At 39.4% G+C, this 21081-nt stretch overlaps 6 protein-coding genes across 6 annotated transcripts; all 6 read left to right on the forward strand.

The window, feature by feature from the left end:
- Positions 1-81: 81 nt before the first annotated feature.
- Positions 82-579, forward strand: LOC135131765 (juvenile hormone esterase-like). The gene is made up of 2 exons (XM_064059612.1): positions 82-207; positions 250-579. The coding sequence occupies exons 1-2, from the start codon at positions 82-84 to the stop codon at positions 577-579; spliced, it is 456 nt and encodes a 151-aa protein (XP_063915682.1).
- On the forward strand, positions 129-5790 carry LOC135131766 (uncharacterized). Its single transcript, XM_064059613.1, has 13 exons — positions 129-1338; positions 1386-1526; positions 1574-2107; positions 2159-2491; positions 2538-2685; positions 2732-3069; positions 3242-3449; positions 3501-3634; positions 3681-3821; positions 3872-4405; positions 4456-4779; positions 4827-4974; positions 5024-5790. Exons 1-13 carry the CDS (start codon positions 1204-1206, stop codon positions 5344-5346), a joined length of 3441 nt encoding a protein of 1146 aa, XP_063915683.1. The 5' UTR covers positions 129-1203; the 3' UTR covers positions 5347-5790.
- Positions 5791-6013: 223 nt separating this feature from the next.
- Positions 6014-9497, forward strand: LOC135133301 (juvenile hormone esterase-like). Its single transcript, XM_064061658.1, has 6 exons — positions 6014-7764; positions 7815-7949; positions 7999-8532; positions 8584-8916; positions 8963-9110; positions 9157-9497. Exons 1-6 carry the CDS (start codon positions 7630-7632, stop codon positions 9495-9497), a joined length of 1626 nt encoding a protein of 541 aa, XP_063917728.1. The 5' UTR covers positions 6014-7629.
- A 203-nt stretch (positions 9498-9700) lies between these two features.
- LOC135133299 (juvenile hormone esterase-like) lies at positions 9701-11805 on the forward strand. The gene is made up of 7 exons (XM_064061656.1): positions 9701-9863; positions 9915-10048; positions 10096-10236; positions 10284-10817; positions 10868-11191; positions 11239-11386; positions 11436-11805. The coding sequence occupies exons 1-7, from the start codon at positions 9782-9784 to the stop codon at positions 11756-11758; spliced, it is 1686 nt and encodes a 561-aa protein (XP_063917726.1). The 5' UTR covers positions 9701-9781; the 3' UTR covers positions 11759-11805.
- A 540-nt stretch (positions 11806-12345) lies between these two features.
- Positions 12346-16925, forward strand: LOC135131768 (uncharacterized). Its single transcript, XM_064059614.1, has 13 exons — positions 12346-12888; positions 12939-13073; positions 13120-13653; positions 13705-14037; positions 14084-14231; positions 14278-14610; positions 14755-14985; positions 15037-15170; positions 15218-15358; positions 15406-15939; positions 15990-16313; positions 16361-16508; positions 16558-16925. The coding sequence occupies exons 1-13, from the start codon at positions 12754-12756 to the stop codon at positions 16878-16880; spliced, it is 3453 nt and encodes a 1150-aa protein (XP_063915684.1). The 5' UTR covers positions 12346-12753; the 3' UTR covers positions 16881-16925.
- Positions 16926-17789: 864 nt separating this feature from the next.
- On the forward strand, positions 17790-19765 carry LOC135133300 (juvenile hormone esterase-like). The gene is made up of 6 exons (XM_064061657.1): positions 17790-18011; positions 18063-18203; positions 18250-18783; positions 18836-19168; positions 19216-19363; positions 19410-19765. Exons 1-6 carry the CDS (start codon positions 17877-17879, stop codon positions 19748-19750), a joined length of 1632 nt encoding a protein of 543 aa, XP_063917727.1. The 5' UTR covers positions 17790-17876; the 3' UTR covers positions 19751-19765.
- Positions 19766-21081: the final 1316 nt, after the last annotated feature.

Below are 21081 nucleotides of genomic sequence, written 5' to 3' on the forward strand. Positions count from 1 at the left end.
ATTGAAAGTAACAAGTTTGGCAAGTCTCAGGTCATCGATCCACAACACTAAATTACTACGAGTGTCTGGTAACCTTCACCCATGGCAAGGGGTATGGTAATTTCGGTCTGGGACAACTGCAGTGTGTGTTGTTTAATACAAATGGGCCATCGCTGGGTCGTTCCTGAAGGTCACTGTTTTACCCATGGTGATGGCGTGACCAGTTTAGTATTGTGTGTCAAACCATACTTAGTGTTCCACAATGATTAGCAAAGGGGTGTTTGTCATTGTAATGATGTTGGATACCTTTTCAAGCATTCTGCCACTCCAGAAATAGTACCAGGTAGTGTTGAAGACGTCTGTCTTACTCGCTTTGTCAAGTTGTGGACCAATTTTGCTAAATTTGGAAATCCGACTCCAGATAAGAATGACGATTTGCTGAAAGTCGTGTGGAAACCTGTAACGGATGCCAATGTGGATTTTCTTGAAATTGGGAAAGAATTGGAAGCCAAGTCGAATCCAGTGACTGAAAGACTGCTGCTCTGGAAACAGGTGTTTGCTGAAAGTTCAGCTGGAAAGAAACAGACTGATGCTATTTGAAGGGCTCAAAATAAATGTCTTTACAACACATACATTGATTGGATTTTAAACAATAAATATTATCCCGGCGAATCCGCCAAATACATAGGTATATTTATCAAAATAAAAAAAAAAATCAAGAGAATCATGTTGGTACCAAAATTCTGAAAATACCCCAGAAGTGACATTTCGAATTGCTTAAATTGGTTGATTTTTAGTACTAAAGCAATTAATATGAATTTTTCCACCTCAAACATTAACGGAAAACTGAAACATTAATATTTTATTATCAGACGACACACTCTCCATTGTAGGTTATGCAACACAATATACACGATTGATAGAAGTTCAATTGAGATTATTATACATAGAATGATATTTTTGCTCCACTTTTGACCCCCATTTACTTCATTAACTACATGTATGATGTTCGGAGAAGTAGAAAACATGAGGTCAACTTATTAATGCGTTCAATTAAAAAGGATGAATCGATTATAAGTAATTATTTGCTAAATAAATAAGAAAAACCTGTATATCGTACTAATAAGTAAACACGAAGCGACTTATAATTAAAAATATCTATCTTTGAGCATCGATATCAGAATACTAGGTAAACATAGTTTTGCGTGTCAAACAGTACAAAGAATGACTCAACTTGAAGTTACAATCCCTCAAGGAACGTTGCGTGGTTCTACAGCCACGGATCTCCATGGCAACCCCTTCCTGAAATTTCAGGGAATTCCATACGCCAAACCTCCACTAGGCGACCTTAGGTTCAAGGTAAAATTTACTAATAACTCCACTTCACCTAAAAATTTACAAATTAGGCACCCGTTCCTCCCGAAAAATGGTCCGGCGTTTTCGATGCCACCAAAGAGGGCGGTATTTGCTACCAATCAAATCTTTTCAAAAAAGGAGTCCTTGTAGGAACTGAAAATTGCTTAGTTCTGAACGTCTACACCAAAAGAGTACGTAGACAATTTTCCCCGTCTATCAAAAAATGAAAAAATTTTAGCTCCCCAGAGACGACAAAAATCTGCGTCCGGTCATGTTCTGGATCCACGCTGGAGCGTTCCTTTGGGGGCACGGCGGCGAAGAATTCTACGGACCGGATTACCTTATTACCGAAGACGTGGTTGTGGTTACCATCAACTATCGTCTAGGTCTTTTCGGGTTTATCAGTTTTGACGATGCTTCTTTAGATATACCAGGGAACGCCGGTTTGAAAGACCAAGTCATGGCTTTAAGATGGGTCCAGGAGAATATCGACAAGTTTGGTGTAGATCCTAATAATGTAACTATTTTTGGTCAGAGCGTTGGTAGTGCTTCAGTCCATTTGATGGTACTGTCACCTTTAGCAAAGGGGCTTTTCCATAAAGCTATAGCGCAGAGTGGGTGTGCTACATGTCCATGGGTTCGAGCGAGCAAAGGGGCGAAACGTGTGGCTGAAGTAATGGGTCTTGAAGGGACAGACGATAAAACTGTTTATGACACTCTAGTAAAGAAATCAACCGAAGAGGTTCTAGAAATTCAAAATAAAATGGACGAGGTATTTATGTCCTAGACTGGTTCAGCAGCAGTAGTTTTTTTGATATTACAGGAAATCATACCTTACAAACCGAGGTATGTAGGTTTCGTCATAGAAACAAACTCGAAAGAACCGTTCCTGGTAGAAGAACCCGTTAAAATTATGATGTCTGGCAAATTCAACCAGGTACCATTTATAATAGGGCACACTACTTTAGAGGGCGCTATTCTTGACATGTTGAAAATACAAACTCAAGCTGAGGCCCCAGATTTCGAAAAACTTATTCCATGGTCGTTTGGTTATGAAGTGGGTTCTCCTGAATCCAAAGCTGTGGCTACTAAGATAAAAAAATTTTACTTTGGCGACGAAGAATATTCCCGGAAGCTTCTAAGAAACAAATATGAGGTTAGTATCTCACACCAATTTGCTCGAAAATTAATCTTCTTTACAGGTTTTGTCTGATATTTACGGCATTTATGACGTTTATGTTACAACAATCATTCAATCCGCCATTTCTAAAGCACCTACTTACATCTACAGGATGTCCGTCGAGACCAAGCTAAATTTCTTAAAAACGCATCTGAAGATTCAAATTCCAGGTGCGTTGATGTATCTCCAGAAAACATATTTTGATGTATTTTTTAGGTGTTTGTCATTGTGATGATCTTGGATACCTTTTTAAGCATTTTGCCACTCCGGAAATAGTGCCTGGTAGTGTTGAAGACGTCTGTCTTAATCGCTTTGTCAAGTTGTGGACCAATTTTGCCAAATTTGGAAATCCGACTCCTGATACAAATGACGATTTGCTGAACGTGGTGTGGAAACCTGTAACGGATGCCAGTGCGGATTTTCTTGAAATTGGGAAAGAATTAGAAGCCAAGTCAAATCCGGTGACTGAAAGATTGCTGCTCTGGAAACGCGTGTTTGATGAGAGTCCAACTGGCAAGAAACGGAATGTTGCTAAGATGAAGGGCTCCAAATATTAGAGTATTTTATTATTTTCCGATTATAAGTAATTATTTTCGTAGCCTCTCTTTGTTGATGGTGTAATAAATTTCATAATAAAGTTACTAACGACCTTACACATAACTAGATAAATTATGTAATTTTTTTTGTCTGTTTGAATCAATGACCCTAGTGAGCTAGTTTACGTAGCAGCGCTATATTCCGGTCCTTCTTCATTACAAAAAACAAGTTTGGCAGCTCTCGCGTTGTCTAGCAGTACCTGGCAGTACGGTACTTTTGGTCACTCTGGGACAACTTCGGCGTGTGTTGCTGAAAATGGTCGATCACTATGTAGTTTCTGCACGCTTGGCCGCCACAATTTTACCCCTGGTGATTTTTCTGAACGCAGTTCATAGTCGTAAGTAACCAGCTTACTCTTGAGTGTCAAACTATACTCAGTGTTGTACAGTGGCTCACCCTGAAGTTACAATCCATCAAGGGACGTTGCGTGGTTCTACAGGTACTGATCTCCGTGGCAACCCCTTCCTAAAATTTCAAGGAATTCCGTACGCCAAACCTCCAGTGGGCGACCTGAGGTTCAAGGTAAAACTTTCTGCTAAACTTGCTTCACTTAAAAATTTAAAAATAGGCACCCGTTGCACCCGAAAAATGGACCGGGGTTTTCGATGCCACCAAAGAAGGGAGTATTTGCCACCAACGAGACGTTTTCAAAAAGGGCGACTATGGTGGAAGTGAAAACTGCTTGTTTTTGAACGTCTACACGAAAAAGGTAGTGGGTTGAGTTTTTTTTTCGACTATTCAAAACTGAAACAATTTTAGCTTCCCGAAGACGAAAAAGATTTGCGGCCCGTCATGTTCTGGATCCATGGTGGAGTGTTCATTTTGCAGCACGGTGGTGAAGAACTGCACGGTCCCGATTTCCTGATTACCGAAGACGTGGTTGTGGTTACCATCAATTATCGTCTGGGTCTTTTAGGATTTATCAGTTTTGACGATGCTTCTTTAGATATACCAGGGAATGCGGGTTTTAAGGACCAAGTCATGGCTTTAAAATGGGTCCAGAAGAATATCGACAAGTTTGGTGGGGATCCTAACGATGTTACGATCTTCGGGCAGAGCGCTGGTGCGGTTTCAGTCCATCTGATGGTACTGTCGCCTCTAGCGAAAGGACTTTTCCACAAAGCTATAGCCCAGAGTGGAAGTGCTATAAATCCATGGGTTCAAGCTCGCAAAGGGGTGAAACGCGTGGCAGAAGTAATGGGTCTTGAAGGGGCAGACGACAAGACCGTCTTTGACGCTCTAACGAAAAAATCAAAAGAAGAGATTTTAGGACTTCAAGAAAAAATGGACGATGTATTTATGTTCTTGATTAATTCAGCAGCATGTTTTTGTTGATATTTCAGGATTTAGAACCCTATACACCGCGATACATAGGTTTAGTCATTGAAACAAACTCGAAAGAACCGTTCATGACTGAAGAACCCATTAATATTATGAAGTCTGGAAACTTCAGCCAGGTACCGTTTTTGACTGGGTACACTTCTCTAGAGAGCGCTATTCTCCACCTATTGAGCAAATCTGAGGTCCCAGATTTCGAGAAACTTATTCCATGGTCCTTTGGCTATGAATTTGGTTCTCCTGAATCTAAAGCCGTTGCTGCAAAATTGAAGAAATTTTACTTTGGTGACGAAGAATACTCCCAGAAACTTTTAAAACAAAAATACGACGTTAGTATCACACACGAATTTACTCGAAAATCGAACTTCTTTTGTAGGCTTTGTCTGATATTTACTTCCTTTATGGAATTTATGATACAATAATGACTCAATCCGCTGTTTCCAAAGCTCCCATTTATCTGTACTGGATGACTCTCGAAACCAAGCTGAACTTGTTTAAAATGCTTCTAGGCGTTAGGATACCAGGTGCATTGATTGTATAAATTCAAGAACCATGTTTTGAGTTGATTTTCAGGTGTTTGTCATTGTGATGATGTTTTTTACCTTTTCAAGAATTTTGCCACTCCGAAAATAGTACCTGGTAGTGTTGAAGACATCGGTCTAACTAGGTTTGTCAGGTTGTGGACCAATTTTGCCAAATTTGGAAATCCGACTCCTGATAAGAATGACGATTTGCTGAAAGTGCTGTGGAAACCCATAACGGATCGTAAGATGGATTGTCTTGAAATTGGGAAAGAATTACAAGCCAGGTCAAAACCGGTGACTGAAAGTCTGCTGCTCTGGAAACAAGTGTTTGCTGAAAGTCCAGCTGGAAAGAAACAGAATGATGCTGTTTGAAGGGATCCAAATAAATGTCTTTACAACATATACATGACTGAAAAATACCTCAGATTGTTTTTTTTCAGTACTAACCTACCCATCTTTTAATACTCAGCAATGTAGGTTATGCAACACAATAGGTATGGACTATTGGAATGAGTCCAATAATAATTGAGCATATTATATGTATAATTATAATTAAGATATAATTCCTTATACTATACGAGCTATTAAGCATAATTTAAAAGATAGGTATGCATTAAAACAAGTGATTGTACTCTGGAATTTACGCAGTTGTTTGCTTTCTTGAATTATAAAGTTTTTTTGTTATAATCATCTACCCAGTTTAAGGTCGATACTCAATCAAACAAATAAAGGTAGATTAAAAATAACCTTCTGTTGTTTAGTTAGCAAACAGACATTTCATTACTTTCAGACTACAATTTTCGAAATAATATCCCTTTATTTGAAAAAAGTTCACAAGGACTAGCAATAGAGCAATGACCAAAAGTTTATAAAAATAAAACAATATTAATGTTGTGCAATGATGTGATGCTTTTATTTATATTACCACACATCTTACATAACGTGTAACGTTTCAATTTTGTTGAAGAGATAAACGTTCCAATTGTTTTGTTTCATCCCTTCTTAAAAAAAAAGGGGTTGTTTTATTGGGGATGCAATATTTTACGTGCCGACATCTAAGACATCATGGTTGCCTATGGGGAGTGTCAAACGACGTCGTGGCACTGCTAATGCGCTGGTACTCCCACCCCGCGAAAAAGAATATTCGAGAGAGTATCGACCTGATAGGGGAAGAGAGAGGTTCTCGTGAGGCGTTTTGGCGAAGATCCTGGAAGAAGGAAGTGCTAGAACGTAGCCGAAGAGGAGAAAAGAAGTTTTCGAGAAGGTTTTGGCGAAGATCCTGGAAGAAGGAAGTGCTAAGACGTAGCCGAAGAGGAGGAAAGAAGTTTTCAAGACGATTTTGGTGGAGTTTCTGAAGGAAGGAAGTGGAAGGACGAAGAGGAAGTACTCAAGATAGAGATTTTTATCGTTTTGTTCGAAGCAAGAGGTTTATTTGAGCCGTTTTCGTATCGTCCACCACAGAAAAGAGGAATTTTATCGTTCGTTTTTTTATCACCGCACCCAAGTGAAGAGTTCCTGGAAGAACCAAGCTTATCGTGATGCCGTTGCAGTGAGTAGCTTATTGTCGTCCCTGTTGTTCCCTTGAAGAGACCATATCGAGCCGACGACTTTGATTTTCGCTGTTGTTCCTGCGGAGCCGCCGCTAACCTTGAAGTTTTTCTTCGGATCCAGAGGTCTGTGACGCCGCTGTTTCTTTATCAATCCCAATCCAGACGAAGAGGAGCTGCTGATAACTACGGTTACGAGCTAAGTCCACTCTAACGCCTTATAGTTCTAATTTTCCATTTAGTCGCCCGGTCACAGCTATCTTTATCGAAATTCTTGGAAGTTTTTTTTTGTTTTTTAATTTATCATATCGCAAAATAGTTTTGAACGAGGACACATGAATACATTTCATTTTCTAATATATTACGTTAATATATTTCAGTGATAGTCCCTTCTGGACGTTAATGGTATTTTTTTTTGTGAAATATTAGAAGAATTTCATTTAATCAACACTTGTCAATTTTATTATCCGTTGAATATATTTTTAGTTTTTTTTTCCTGTGTTTTCTTGTGGCTTGATTCTTCTCGACTGTTTACTCGACGTAGCGGAGTAAACTACCCCAACAGGAAGCTACGTGGCGCCCAATACAAAAAAAAATAATAAGAACTCTCCGAACCGCGACCCGCCCCGGCTAAAGAGCTGCCGTTCGCTGTAAAACCCTCCGAAAGAGGGTTATAAACGTAACAGAAATAAAATAACTGTTTCGATAATTGTTGTATGAGTAATATTCGCTGGTTGATGAACCCGTCAAAAACCAGAAATTAATAACACACAATGGGCTCAAATATACAAAAAGACCAAGTTCAAACCGTGAAAATACATATAAACCAATAACAATGAGGCTACTCAATGACGTCATCATGTCCCATGAACTTTGTGACGTCAAGGATAGTACAACACTATTCACTTATAATGTACAACTGATATATTGTTTACTTCCAATTATAAGTATTTTTTTCCAAATTAATGACAAAATCACGTTTTGTACATCGCACTAAGTAAACACTAGTGTGATTTAAAAATAAAAATAGCAGTATTTGTTTGACCATTGACTACTAGGTAACCAGTTTAGTTTTGCGTGTCAAACCATACTTGCTATTGTATAAAGAATGGCTCAACCTGAAGTTACAATCCAACAAGGAACCCTGCGTGGTTCTACAGCCACTGATCTCCGTGGCAACACCTTCCTTAAATTCCAGGGAATTCCATATGCCAAACCACCACTGGGCGATCTTAGATTCAAGGTAAAATTTTCTACCAACGCCGCTAGACTTAAAAATTTACAAAAAATCAGGCCCCTGTTCCTCCCGAAAAATGGACCGGGGTTTTCGACGCCACCAAAGAAGGCAGCATCTGCTACCACGTTATCAAACAAGGCATCCTCGTGGGTACCGAAAACTGCTTAGTTCTGAACGTCTACACGAAAAAAGTAGGACGTAGAAAATAGTCCTGGGTTGTCAAAAATCGAAAAATTTTAGCTCCCCAAAGACCAGAAAGATCTGCGTCCGGTCATGTTCTGGATCCACGGTGGGGCGTTCGTTTGGGGGCACGGCGGCGAAGACCTCTACGGTCCCGATTACCTGATCACCGAAGACGTGGTTGTGGTTACCATCAATTATCGTCTTGGTCTTTTCGGGTTTGTCAGTTTTGACGATCCGTCTTTGGAAATACCAGGGAACGCCGGTTTGAAAGACCAAGTCATGGCTTTAAGATGGGTCCAGGAGAATATCGACATGTTTGGTGGGGATCCCAATAATGTAACTATTTTTGGTCAGAGCGTTGGTAGTGCTTCAGTCCATTTGATGGTACTGTCACCTTTAGCGAAGGGGCTTTTCCATAAAGCTATAGCGCAAAGTGGGTGTGCTACATGTCCATGGGTTCGAGCGAGCAAAGGGGCGAAACGTGTGGCTGAAATAATGGGTCTTGAAGGGACAGACGATAAAACTGTTTATGACAATCTAGTAAAGAAATCAACCGAAGAGGTTCTAGAAATTCAAAATAAAATGGACGAGGTATGTATGTCCTAGATTGGTTCAGCAGCAGTAGTTTTTTTGATATTACAGGAAATCATACCTTACAAACCGAGGTATGTAGGTTTCGTCATAGAAACAAACTCGAAAGAACCGTTCCTGGTAGAAGAACCCGTTAAAATTATGATGTCTGGCAAATTCAACCAGGTACCATTTATAATAGGGCACACTACTTTAGAGGGCGCTATTCTTGACATGTTGAAAATACAAACTCAAGCTGAAGCCCCAGATTTCGAAAAACTCATTCCATGGTCGTTTGGTTATGAAGTGGGTTCTCCTGAATCCAAAACTGTGGCTACCAAGATGAAAAAATTTTACTTTGGCGACGAAGAATATTCCCGGAAGCTTCTAAGAAACAAATACGAGGTTAGAATTTCACACCAATTTGCTCGAAAATTAATCTTCTTTACAGGTTTTGTCTGATATTTACTGCATTTATGACGTTTATATTACAACAATCATTCAATCCGCCGTTTCTAAAGCACCTACTTACTTCTACAGGATGTCAGTCGAGACCAAGCTAAATTTCTTAAAAACGCATCTGAAGATTCAAATTCCAGGTGCGTTGATGTATCTTCAGAAAACATATTTTGATGTATTTTTCAGGTGTTTGTCATTGCGATGATCTTGGATACCTTTTCAAGCATTTTGCCACTCCGGAAATAGTGCCTGGTAGTGTTGAAGAGGTCTGTCTTACTCGCTTTGTCAAGTTGTGGACCAATTTTGCCAAATTTGGAAATCCGACTCCTGATACAAATGACGATTTGCTGAAAGTGGTGTGGAAACCTGTAACGGATGCCAGTGTGGATTTTCTTGAAATTGGGAAAGAATTAGAAGCCAAGTCAAATCCGGTGACTGAAAGATTGCTGCTGTGGAAACGCGTGTTTGATGAGAGTCCAACTGGCAAGAAACGGAATGTTGCTAAGATGAAGGGCTCCAAATACTAGAGTATTTTATTATTTTCCGATTATAAGTAATTATTTTCGTAGCCTCTCTTTGTTGATGGTGTAATAAATTTCATAATAAAGTTACTACCGACCTTACACATAACTAGATAAATTATGTAAATTTTTTGTCTGTTTGAATCAATGACCCTAGTGAGCTAGTTTACGTAGCAGCGCTATATTCCGGTCCTTCTTCATTACGAAAAACAAGTTTGGCAGCTTTCGCATTGTTTAGCAGAACGGTACTTTTGGCCACTCTGGGACAACTTCGGCGTGTGTTGCTGAAAATGGTCGATCACTATGTGGTTTCTGCACGCTTGGCCGCCACAATTTTACCCCTAGTGATTTTTCTGAACGCAGTTCATAGTCGTAAGTAACCAGCTTACTCTCGAGTGTCAAACTATACTCAGTGTTGTACAGTGGCTCACCCTGAAGTTACAATCCATCAAGGGACGTTGCGTGGTTCTACAGGTACCGATCTCCGTGGCAACCCCTTTCTAAAATTTCAAGGAATTCCGTACGCCAAACCTCCAGTGGGCGATCTGAGGTTCAAGGTAAAACTTTCAGCTAAACTTGCTTCACTTAAAAATTTACAAAATAGGCACCCGTTCCTCCCGAAAAATGGACCGGGGTTTTCGATGCCACCAAAGAAGGGAGTATTTGCCACCAACGAGACATTTTCAAAAAGGGCGACTATGGTGGAAGTGAAAACTGCTTGTTTTTGAACGTCTACACGAAAAAGGTAATGGCTTGAGATTTTTCGACTATCCAAAACTGAAACAATTTTAGCTTCCCGAAGACGAAAAAGATTTGCGTCCCGTCATGTTCTGGATCCATGGTGGAGTGTTCATTTTGCAGCACGGCGGCGAAGAACTCCACGGTCCCGACTTCCTGATTACCGAAGACGTGGTGGTGGTTACCATCAATTATCGTCTGGGTCTTTTAGGGTTTATCAGTTTTGACGATCCTTCTTTAGATATACCAGGAAACGCGGGTTTGAAGGACCAAGTCATTGCTTTAAAATGGGTCCAGAAGAATATTGACAAGTTTGGTGGGGATCCTAATGATGTTACGATCTTCGGTCAGAGCGCTGGTGCGGTTTCAGTCCATTTGTTGGTACTGTCGCCTCTAGCAAAGGGTCTTTTCCATAAAGCTATAGCCCAGAGTGGAAGTGCTATAAATCCATGGGTTCAAGCTCGCAAAGGGGTGAAACGCGTGGCAGAAGTAATGGGTCTTGAAGGGGCAGACGACAAGACCGTCTTTGACGCTCTAACGAACAAATCAAAAGAAGAGATTTTAGAAATTCAAGAAAAAATGGACGACGTATTTATGTTCTTATTAACTCAGCAGCAATTCTTTTTTTGATATTACAGGATATAATACCCTATAAACCCAGACAGGTGGGTTTAGTCATTGAAACAAACTCGAAAGAATCGTTTATGTTTGAACAACCTATTACTATTATGATGTCTGGGAACTTCAGCCACGTACCCTTTTTGACTGGGTACACTTCTCTAGAGGGCGCTACTCTCGACCTGGTGGTCAAATCTGAGGTCCTAGATTTCGAGAAACTTATTCCATGGTCCCTTGGTTATAAAATAGGTTCTCCTGAATCTAAAGCCGTTGCTGCAAAATTGAAGAAATTTTACTTTGGTGACGAAGAATACTCCCGGAATTTTTTAAAACAAAAATACGACGTTAGTATCACACACGAATTTACTCGAAAATCGATCTTCTTTTGTAGGCTTTGTCTGATATTTACTTCCTTTATGGTATTTATGATACAATAATGACTCAATCCGCTGTTTCCAAAGCTCCCATTTATCTGTACTGGATGACTCTCGAAACCAAGCTGAACTTGTTTAAAATGCTTCTAGGCGTTAGGATACCAGGTGCGTTGATTGTATAAATTCAAGAACCATGTTTTGAGTTGATTTTCAGGTGTTTGTCATTGTGATGATGTTTTTTACCTTTTCAAGAATTTTGGCACTCCGAAAATAGTACCTGGTAGTGTTGAAGACATCGGTGTTACTAGGTTTGTCAGGTTGTGGACCAATTTTGCCAAATTTGGAAATCCGACTCCTGATAAGAATGACGATTTGCTGAAAGTGGTGTGGAAACCCATCACGGATCGTAATATGGGTTGTCTTGAAATTGGGAAAGAATTACAAGCCAGGTCAAAACCGGTGACAGAAAGTCTGCTGCTCTGGAAACAGGTGTTTGCTGAAAGTCCAGCTGGAAAGAAACAGAATGATGCTGTTTGAAGGGATCCAAATAAATGTCTTTACAACACATACATGATTGAAAAATACCTCAGATTGTTTTTTTTCAGTACTAACCTACCCATCTTTAAATACTCAGCAATGTAGGTTATGCAACACAATATGCAGTATAGACATAAGTACAATAATAATTGAGGTTATTATATGTATAATTATAATTAAGATATAATTCCTTATACTATACGAGCTATTAAGCATAATTTAAAAGATAGGTATGCATTAAAACAAGTGATTGTACTCTGGAATTTACGCAGTTGTTTGCTTTCTTGAATTATAAAGTTTTTTTGTTATAATCATCTACCCAGTTTAAGGCCGATACTCAATCAAACAAATAAAGGTAGATTAAAAATAACCTTCTGTTGTTTAGTTAGCAAACAGACATTTCATTACTTTCAGACTACAATTTTCGAAATAATATCCCTTTATTTGAAAAAAGTTCACAAGGACTAGCAATAGAGCAATGACCAAAAGTTTATAAAAATAAAACAATATTAATATTGTGCAATGATGTGATGCTTTTATTTATATTACCACACATCTTACATAACGTAGCAGAAATAAAATAACTGTTTCGATAATTGTTGTATGAGTAATATTCGCTGGTTGATGAACCCGTCAAAAACCAGAAATTAATAACACACAATGGGCTCAAATATACAAAAAGACCAAGTTCAAACCGTGAAAATACATATAAACCAATAACAATGAGGCTACTCAATGACGTCATCATGTCCCATGAACTTTGTGACGTCAAGGATAGTACAACACTATTCACTTATAATGTACAACTGATATATTGTTTACTTCCAATTATAAGTATTTTTTTCCAAATTAATGACAAAATCACGTTTTGTACATCGCACTAAGTAAACACTAGTGTGATTTAAAAATAAAAATAGCAGTATTTGTTTGACCATTGACTACTAGGTAACCAGTTTAGTTTTGCGTGTCAAACAATACTTGCTATTGTATAAAGAATGGCTCAACCTGAAGTTACAATCCAACAAGGAACCCTGCGTGGTTCTACAGCCACTGATCTCCGTGGCAACACCTTCCTTAAATTCCAAGGAATTCCATATGCCAAACCACCACTGGGCGATCTTAGATTCAAGGTAAAATTTTCTACCAACGCCGCTAGACTTAAAAATTTACAAAAAATCAGGCCCCTGTTCCTCCCGAAAAATGGACCGGGGTTTTCGACGCCACCAAAGAAGGCAGCATCTGCTACCACGTTATCAAACAAGGCATCCTCGTGGGTACCGAAAACTGCTTAGTTCTGAACGTCTACACGAAAAAAGTACGTAGAAAATAGTCCTGGGTTGTCAAAAATCGAAAAATTTTAGCTCCCCAAAGACCAGAAAGATCTGCGTCCGGTCATGTTCTGGATCCACGGTGGGGCGTTCGTTTGGGGGCACGGCGGCGAAGACCTCTACAGTCCCGATTACCTGATCACGGAAGACGTGGTTGTGGTTACCATCAATTATCGTCTTGGTCTTTTCGGGTTTGTCAGTTTTGACGATCCGTCTTTGGAAATACCAGGGAACGCCGGTTTGAAAGACCAAGTCATGGCTTTAAGATGGGTCCAGGAGAATATCGACATGTTTGGTGGGGATCCTAATAATGTAACTATTTTTGGTCAGAGCGTTGGTGGTGCTTCAGTCCATTTGATGGTACTGTCACCTTTAGCGAAGGGGCTTTTCCATAAAGCTATAGCGCAAAGTGGGTGTGCTACATGTCCATGGGTTCGAGCGAGCAAAGGGGCGAAACGTGTGGCTGAAGTAATGGGTCTTGAAGGGACAGACGATAAAACTGTTTATGACAATCTAGTAAAGAAATCAACCGAAGAGGTTCTAGAAATTCAAAATAAAATGGACGAGGTATGTATGTCCTAGATTGGTTCAGCAGCAGTAGTTTTTTTGATATTACAGGAAATCATACCTTACAAACCGAGGTATGTAGGTTTTGTCATAGAAACAAACTCGAAAGAACCGTTCCTGGTAGAAGAACCCGTTAAAATTATGATGTCTGGCAAATTCAACCAGGTACCATTTATAATAGGGCACACTACTTTAGAGGGCGCTATTCTTGACATGTTGAAAATACAAACTCAAGCTGAAGCCCCAGATTTCGAAAAACTCATTCCATGGTCGTTTGGTTATGAAGTGGGTTCTCCTGAATCCAAAACTGTGGCTACCAAGATGAAAAAATTTTACTTTGGCGACGAAGAATATTCCCGGAAGCTTCTAAGAAACAAATACGAGGTTAGAATTTCACACCAATTTGCTCGAAAATTAATCTTCTTTACAGGTTTTGTCTGATATTTACTGCATTTATGACGTTTATATTACAACAATCATTCAATCCGCCGTTTCTAAAGCACCTACTTACTTCTACAGGATGTCAGTCGAGACCAAGCTAAATTTCTTAAAAACGCATCTGAAGATTCAAATTCCAGGTGCGTTGATGTATCTCCAGAAAACATATTTTGATGTATTTTTTAGGTGTTTGTCATTGTGATGATCTTGGATACCTTTTTAAGCATTTTGCCACTCCGGAAATAGTGCCTGGTAGTGTTGAAGACGTCTGTCTTAATCGGTTTGTCAAGTTGTGGACCAATTTTGCCAAATTTGGAAATCCGACTCCTGATACAAATGACGATTCGCTGAAAGTGGTGTGGAAACCTGTAACGGATGCCAGTGTGGATTTTCTTGAAATTGGGAAAGAATTAGAAGCCAAGTCAAATCCGGTGACTGAAAGATTGCTGCTCTGGAAACGCGTGTTTGATGAGAGTCCAACTGGCAAGGAACGGAATGTTGCTAAGATGAAGGGCTCCAAATACTAGAGTATTTTATTATTTTCCGATTATAAGTAATAATTTTCGTAGCCTCTCTTTGTTGATGGTGTAATAAATTTCACAATAAAGTTACTAACGACCTTACACATAACTAGATAAATTATGTACATTTTTTTGTCTGTTTGAATCAATGACCCTAGTGAGCTAGTTTACGTAGCAGCGCTATATTCCGGTCCTTCTTCATTACGAAAAACAAGTTTGGCAGCTCTCGCATTGTCTAGTAGAACGGTACTTTTGGTCACTCTGGGACAACTTCGGCGTGTGTTGCTGAAAATGGTCGATCACTATGTGGTTTCTGCAAGCTTGGCCGCCACAATTTTACCCCTGGTGATTTTTCTGAACGCAGTTCATAGTCGTAAGTAACCAGCTTACTCTCGAGTGTCAAACTATACTCAGTGTTGTACAGTGGCTCACCCTGAAGTTACAATCCATCAAGGGACGTTGCGTGGTTCTACAGGTACTGATCTTCGTGGCAACCCCTTCCTGAAATTTCAAGGAATTCCGTACGCCAAACCTCCACTGGGCGACCTGAGGTTCAAGGTAAAACTTTCAGCTAAACTTGCTTCACTTAAAAATTTACAAAATAGGCACCCGATCCTCCCGAAAAATGGACCGGGGTTTTCGATGCCACCAAAGAAGGCAGCATTTGCCACCAACAAGACGTTTTCGAATTGGGCGACTATAGTGGAAGTGAAAACTGCTTGTTTTTGAACGTCTACACGAAAAAGGTAGTGGGTTGAAATTTTTTCGACTATCCAAAACTGAACAATTTTAGCTTCCCGAAGACGAAAAAGATTTGCGTCCCGTCATGTTCTGGATCCATGGTGGAGTGTTCATTTTGCAGCACGGCGGTGAAGAACTCCACAGTCCCGATTTCCTGATTACCGAAGACGTGGTGGTGGTTACCATCAATTATCGTCTTGGCCTTTTAGGGTTTATCAGTTTTGACGATCCTTCTTTAGACATACCCGGGAACGCGGGTTTTAAGGACCAAGTCATGGCTTTAAAATGGGTCCAGGAGAATATTGACAAGTTTGGTGGAGATCCTAACGATGTTACGATCTTCGGGCAGAGCGCTGGTGCGGTTTCAGTCCATTTGATGGTACTGTCGCCTCTAGCAAAGGGTCTTTTCCATAAAGCTATAGCCCAGAGTGGAAGTGCTATAAATCCATGGGTTCAAGCTCGCAAAGGGGTAAAACGCGTGGCAGAAGTAATGGGTCTTAAAGACGCAGACGACAAAACCGTCTTTGACGCTCTAACGAACAAATCAAAAGAAGAGATTTTAGAAATTCAAGAAAAAATGGACGACGTATTTATGTTCTTATTAACTCAGCAGCAATTCTTTTTTTGATATTACAGGATATAATACCCTATAAACCCAGACAGGTGGGTTTAGTCATTGAAACAAACTCGAAAGAATCGTTTATGTTTGAACAACCTATTACTATTATGATGTCTGGGAACTTCAGCCACGTACCCTTTTTGACTGGGTACACTTCTCTAGAGGGCGCTACTCTCGACCTGGTGGTCAAATCTGAGGTCCTAGATTTCGAGAAACTTATTCCATGGTCCCTTGGTTATAAAATCGGTTCTCCTGAATCTAAAGCCGTTGCTGCAAAATTGAAGAAATTTTACTTTGGTGACGAAGAATACTCCCGGAATTTTTTAAAACAAAAATACGACGTTAGTATCACACACTAATTTATTCGAAAATCGATCTTCTTTTGTAGGCTTTGTCTGATATTTACTTCCTTTATGGTATTTATGATACAATAATGACTCAATCCGCTGTTTCCAAAGCTCCCATTTATCTGTACTGGATGACTCTCGAAACCAAGCTGAACTTGTTTAAAATGCTTCTAGGCGTTAGGATACCAGGTGCGTTGATTGTATAAATTCAAGAACCATGTTTTGAGTTCATTTTCAGGTGTTTGTCATTGTGATGATGTTTTTTACCTTTTCAAGAATTTTGGCACTCCGAAAATAGTACCTGGTAGTGTTGAAGACATCGGTGTAACTAGGTTTGTCAGGTTATGGACCAATTTTGCCAAATTTGGAAATCCGACTCCTGATAAGAATGACGATTTGCTGAAAGTGGTGTGGAAACCCATCACGGATCGTAATATGGATTGTCTTGAAATTGGGAAAGAATTACAAGCCAGGTCAAAACCGGTGACGGAAAGTCTGCTGCTCTGGAAACAAGTGTTTGCTGAAAGTCCAGCTGGAAAGAAACAGAATGATGCTGTTTGAAGGGATCCAAATAAATGTCTTTACAACACATACATGATTGAAAAATACCTCAGATTGTTTTTTTTTCAGTACTAACCTACCCATCTTTAAACACTCTGCAATGTAGGTTATGCAACACAATATGCACTATTGGAATAAGGACAATAATAATTGAGGTTATTATATGTATAATTATAATTAAGATATAATTCCTTATACTATACGAGCTATTAAGCATAATTTAAAAGATAGGTATGCATTAAAAGAAGTGATTGTACTCTGGAATTACGCAGTTGTTTACTTTCTTGAATTATAAAGTTGTTTTGTTATAATTACCTACCCAGTTTAAGGTCGGTACTCAAACAAACAAATAAAGATAGATTAAAAATAACCTTCTGTTGTTTAGTTAGCAAACAGACATTTCATTACTTTCAGACTACAATTTTCTAAATAATATCCCTTTATTTGAAAAAAAGTTCACAAGGACTAGCAATAGAGCAATGACCAAAAGTTTATAAAAATAGAACAATATTAATGTTGTGCAATGATGTGATGCTTTTATTTATATTACCACACATCTTACATAACGTAACTGAAATAAAATAACTGTTTCGATAATTGTTGTATGACTAATATTCGATGGCTGATGAACCCGTCAAAAACCAGAAATTAATAACACACAATGGGCTCAAATGTACAAAAGGACCAAGTTCAAACCGTGAAAATACATATAAACCAATAACAACGAGGCTACTCAATGACGTCATCATGTCCCATGAACTTTGTGACATCAAGGATAGTACAACACTATTCACTTATAATGTACAACTGATATATTGTTTACTTCCAATTATAAGTATTTTTTTCTTAATTAATGACAAAATCACGTTTTGCATATCGCACTAAGTAAACACTAGTGTGATTTAAAAATAAAAATAGCGGTATTTGTTTGACCATAGACTACTAGGTAACCAGTTTAGTTTTGCTTGTCAAACCATACTTGCTATTGTATAAAGAATGGCTCAACCTGAAGTTACAATCCAACAAGGAACCCTGCGTGGTTCTACAGCTACTGATCTCCGTGGCAACCCCTTCCTGAAATTCCAGGGTATTCCATATGCCAAACCACCACTGGGCCATCTTAGATTCAAGGTAAAATTTTCTACCAACGCCGCTAGACTCAAAAAGTTACAAAAAAATTAGGCCCCCGTTCCTCCCGAAAAATGGACCGGAGTTTTCGACGCCACCAAAGAAGGCAGTATTTGCTACCACCGAGACGTTATCAAAAAAGGCATTCTCATCGGAACCGAAAACTGCTTAGTTCTGAACGTCTACACGAAAAAAGTACGTAGAAAATAGTCCCGGGCTGTCAAAAATCGAAAAATTTTAGCTCCCCAAAGATGAGAAAGATCTGCGTCCGGTTATGTTCTGGATCCACGGTGGAGGGTTCATTTGGGGACACGGCGGCGAAGACCTCTACGGTGCCGATTATCTTATTACCGAAGACGTGGTTGTGGTTACCATCAATTATCGTCTTGGTCTTTTCGGGTTTGTCAGTTTTGACGATCCGTCTTTGGAAGTACCAGGGAACGCCGGTTTGAAAGACCAAGTCATGGCTTTGAGATGGGTTCAGAAGAATATTGACAAGTTTGGTGGGGATCGTAATAATGTTACGATCTTTGGTGAGAGTGCTGGTGGTGCTTCGGTGCATTTGATGGTACTGTCGCCTCTAGCGAAAGGGCTTTTCCATAAAGCTATAGCCCAGAGTGGGTGTGCTTTAAGTACTTGGGTTCGAGCGAGCAAAGGGGTGAAACGTGTGGCTGAAGTAATGGGGCTTGAAGGGGCAGAAGATAGGACCGTCTTTGACGCTCTAGCGAAGAAGTCAACCGAAGAGGTTTTAGAAATTCAAGAAAAAATGGAAGAGGTACTTATCTTCTAGATTTATTGCGCAGCACTCTTTATTTATGATATTACAGGAAATAAAACCGTACAAACCTAGATACGTAGGCTTAGTCGTTGAAACAAACTCCAAAGAACCGTTCATGATTGAAGAACCCATTAAAATTATGTTATCTGGACACTTCAACCAGGTACCATTTTTGATAGGGTACAATACTTTAGAAGGTGCTGTTGTTGACCTGTTGAAAAAGCCCGGACAACCTGAGGCCCCAGATTTCGAGCAACTTATTCCTTGGTCATTTGGTTACGAAGTGGGTTCTGCTGAATCTAAAGCCGTGGCTGCAAAATTGCAGAAATTTTACTTTGGGGACGAAGACTATTCTCAGCAGCTATTAAGAAAAAAATACGACGTTAGTATCACGTACGAACTTGATTGAAAATCAATCTCTGTTTGTAGGTTTTGTCTGATAGTTACTTCATTTTTGATATTTACGTTACAATAATGACTCAATTCGCCATTTCAAAGGCACCCATTTATCTGTACAGGATGGCCGTCGAGACCGAGCTGAACTTCTATAAAGTACTTCTAAACATTCAAATGCCTGGTGCGTTGACTAGATTGTCAAAACTATGTTTTGATATATTTTTCAGGTGTTTGTCATTGTGATGATGTTGGATACCTTTTCAAGCATTCTACCACTCCAGAAATAGTACCAGGTAGTGTTGAAGACCTCTGTCTGACTAGGTTTGTTAAGTTGTGGACCAATTTTGCCAAATTTGGAAATCCGACTCCTGATAAGAATGACGATTTGCTTAAAGTTGTGTGGAAGCCTGTAAGGAACGATAGTGTTGATTTTCTTGAAATTGGGAAAGAATTAGAAGCCAAGTCGAATCCGGTGACTGAAAGACTACTGCTCTGGAAGCAGGTGTTTGCTGAAAGTTCAGCTGGAAGGAAACAAAATGTTGCTATGTATTTGAAGGGTTCCAAATAAATATTTTTCAATATAGTGTATTGAATTTTGAGGAATAAAGGATCTTGAAAAAAATCGAATTTCAATATTATCCCGGCGAATCCACCAATTTCTCACTTGAAATTTAATGGAAAATTGAAACATTAAAATTTTATACACACACCACTAAAGGTCGATTTATAATCTTGCCGTTGCTGTTCGCCGTTGACGTTGCCGTGCAAATCATCACAAATCGATTTTCTACTCACGCTCCGCCCCTCGGTCTGACAACAAATGAAAATTCATCACTATTGAGATCGAGACGGATGGGTGGGGCTTCTCTTTTGTTTTTTTTTTTTTAATTAATACAGTTAGTTTTCTTTGTATAACACGGTTACTTAAGAACATATTTCACATGGTAATTTCTCGTAGAAGAATAAGGATTTTACAATTAAGCTCTGCCCCCCAGCTTACGACAAATAAAAAAATCATCAGAATAAGGATAGGGTGGGTGGGTGGGGCTTACATGTTTTAAGTGTCATGTTGTGAAAAGAAGTCTACACATGTTAAAAGAAAAAGGCAAAATGAAAGCCCGCCCACCCGCCCTGTCTCAATTGTGATGATTTTTTTTATCCGCCGTGAATCAAGAGGGCGGAGCTTAACTTCAAAATACCTATTTCTTTACAAGAAATTAAAAACATGTTTTTCAGTATCGTGTTGTTCAAAGAATACCATGTACATTAAGAAAAAAAAGCAAAATATAAACCTGGTAAGATAAGACTGATTTTGGCAAATCACGTATTCTCTAAGAAAATAGAGGGCGGGTGGGCGGGGCTAATACCTGTTTAAATAAGACCGATTTTGGCAAATGGCATACCCTGTAAGAAAAGAGAGGATGGACGGGAGTGGCTTGTACCTGCTAAGACTGATTTTGGCAAATGACATAGTCTCTAAGAAGACAGTGGGCGGGCGGGGGGGCTAGAAAATGATTTCATGATTTCCACTACTTTTCGAAAATAGTTGAGTGGTGAAGTGCCAAAATTAGTTTTAACTTATCAAATACTAGCCCCGCCCACCCACCCTCTGTTTTCTTGGAGGGCAAGTGATTTGCCAAAATCAGTCTTATCTTAGCAAGTACTAGCTAGCTAAGATAAAACTATTTTGGCAAATGACATACCCCCTAAGAAAAAAGAGGGTGGGTGGGCGGGGTTTGTAGCTCCTAAGATAAAACTGAGTTGGCAGTTGACATACCCTCTAAAAAAGATGAGAGTGGGTGGGTGGGTGGGGCTAGTTTTGACATGTTTTTTCAGGTGTTTGTCATTGTGATGATGTTGGATATCTATTCAAGCATTTTGCCACTCCGGAAATAGTAC

This window comes from Zophobas morio, unplaced genomic scaffold (assembly GCF_036711695.1).
Source record: "Zophobas morio isolate AGI-343-1 ecotype UQ-CSIRO unplaced genomic scaffold, CSIRO_AGI_Zmor_V1 ptg000021l, whole genome shotgun sequence".
Taxonomy (NCBI): Eukaryota; Metazoa; Arthropoda; class Insecta; order Coleoptera; family Tenebrionidae; genus Zophobas; species Zophobas morio.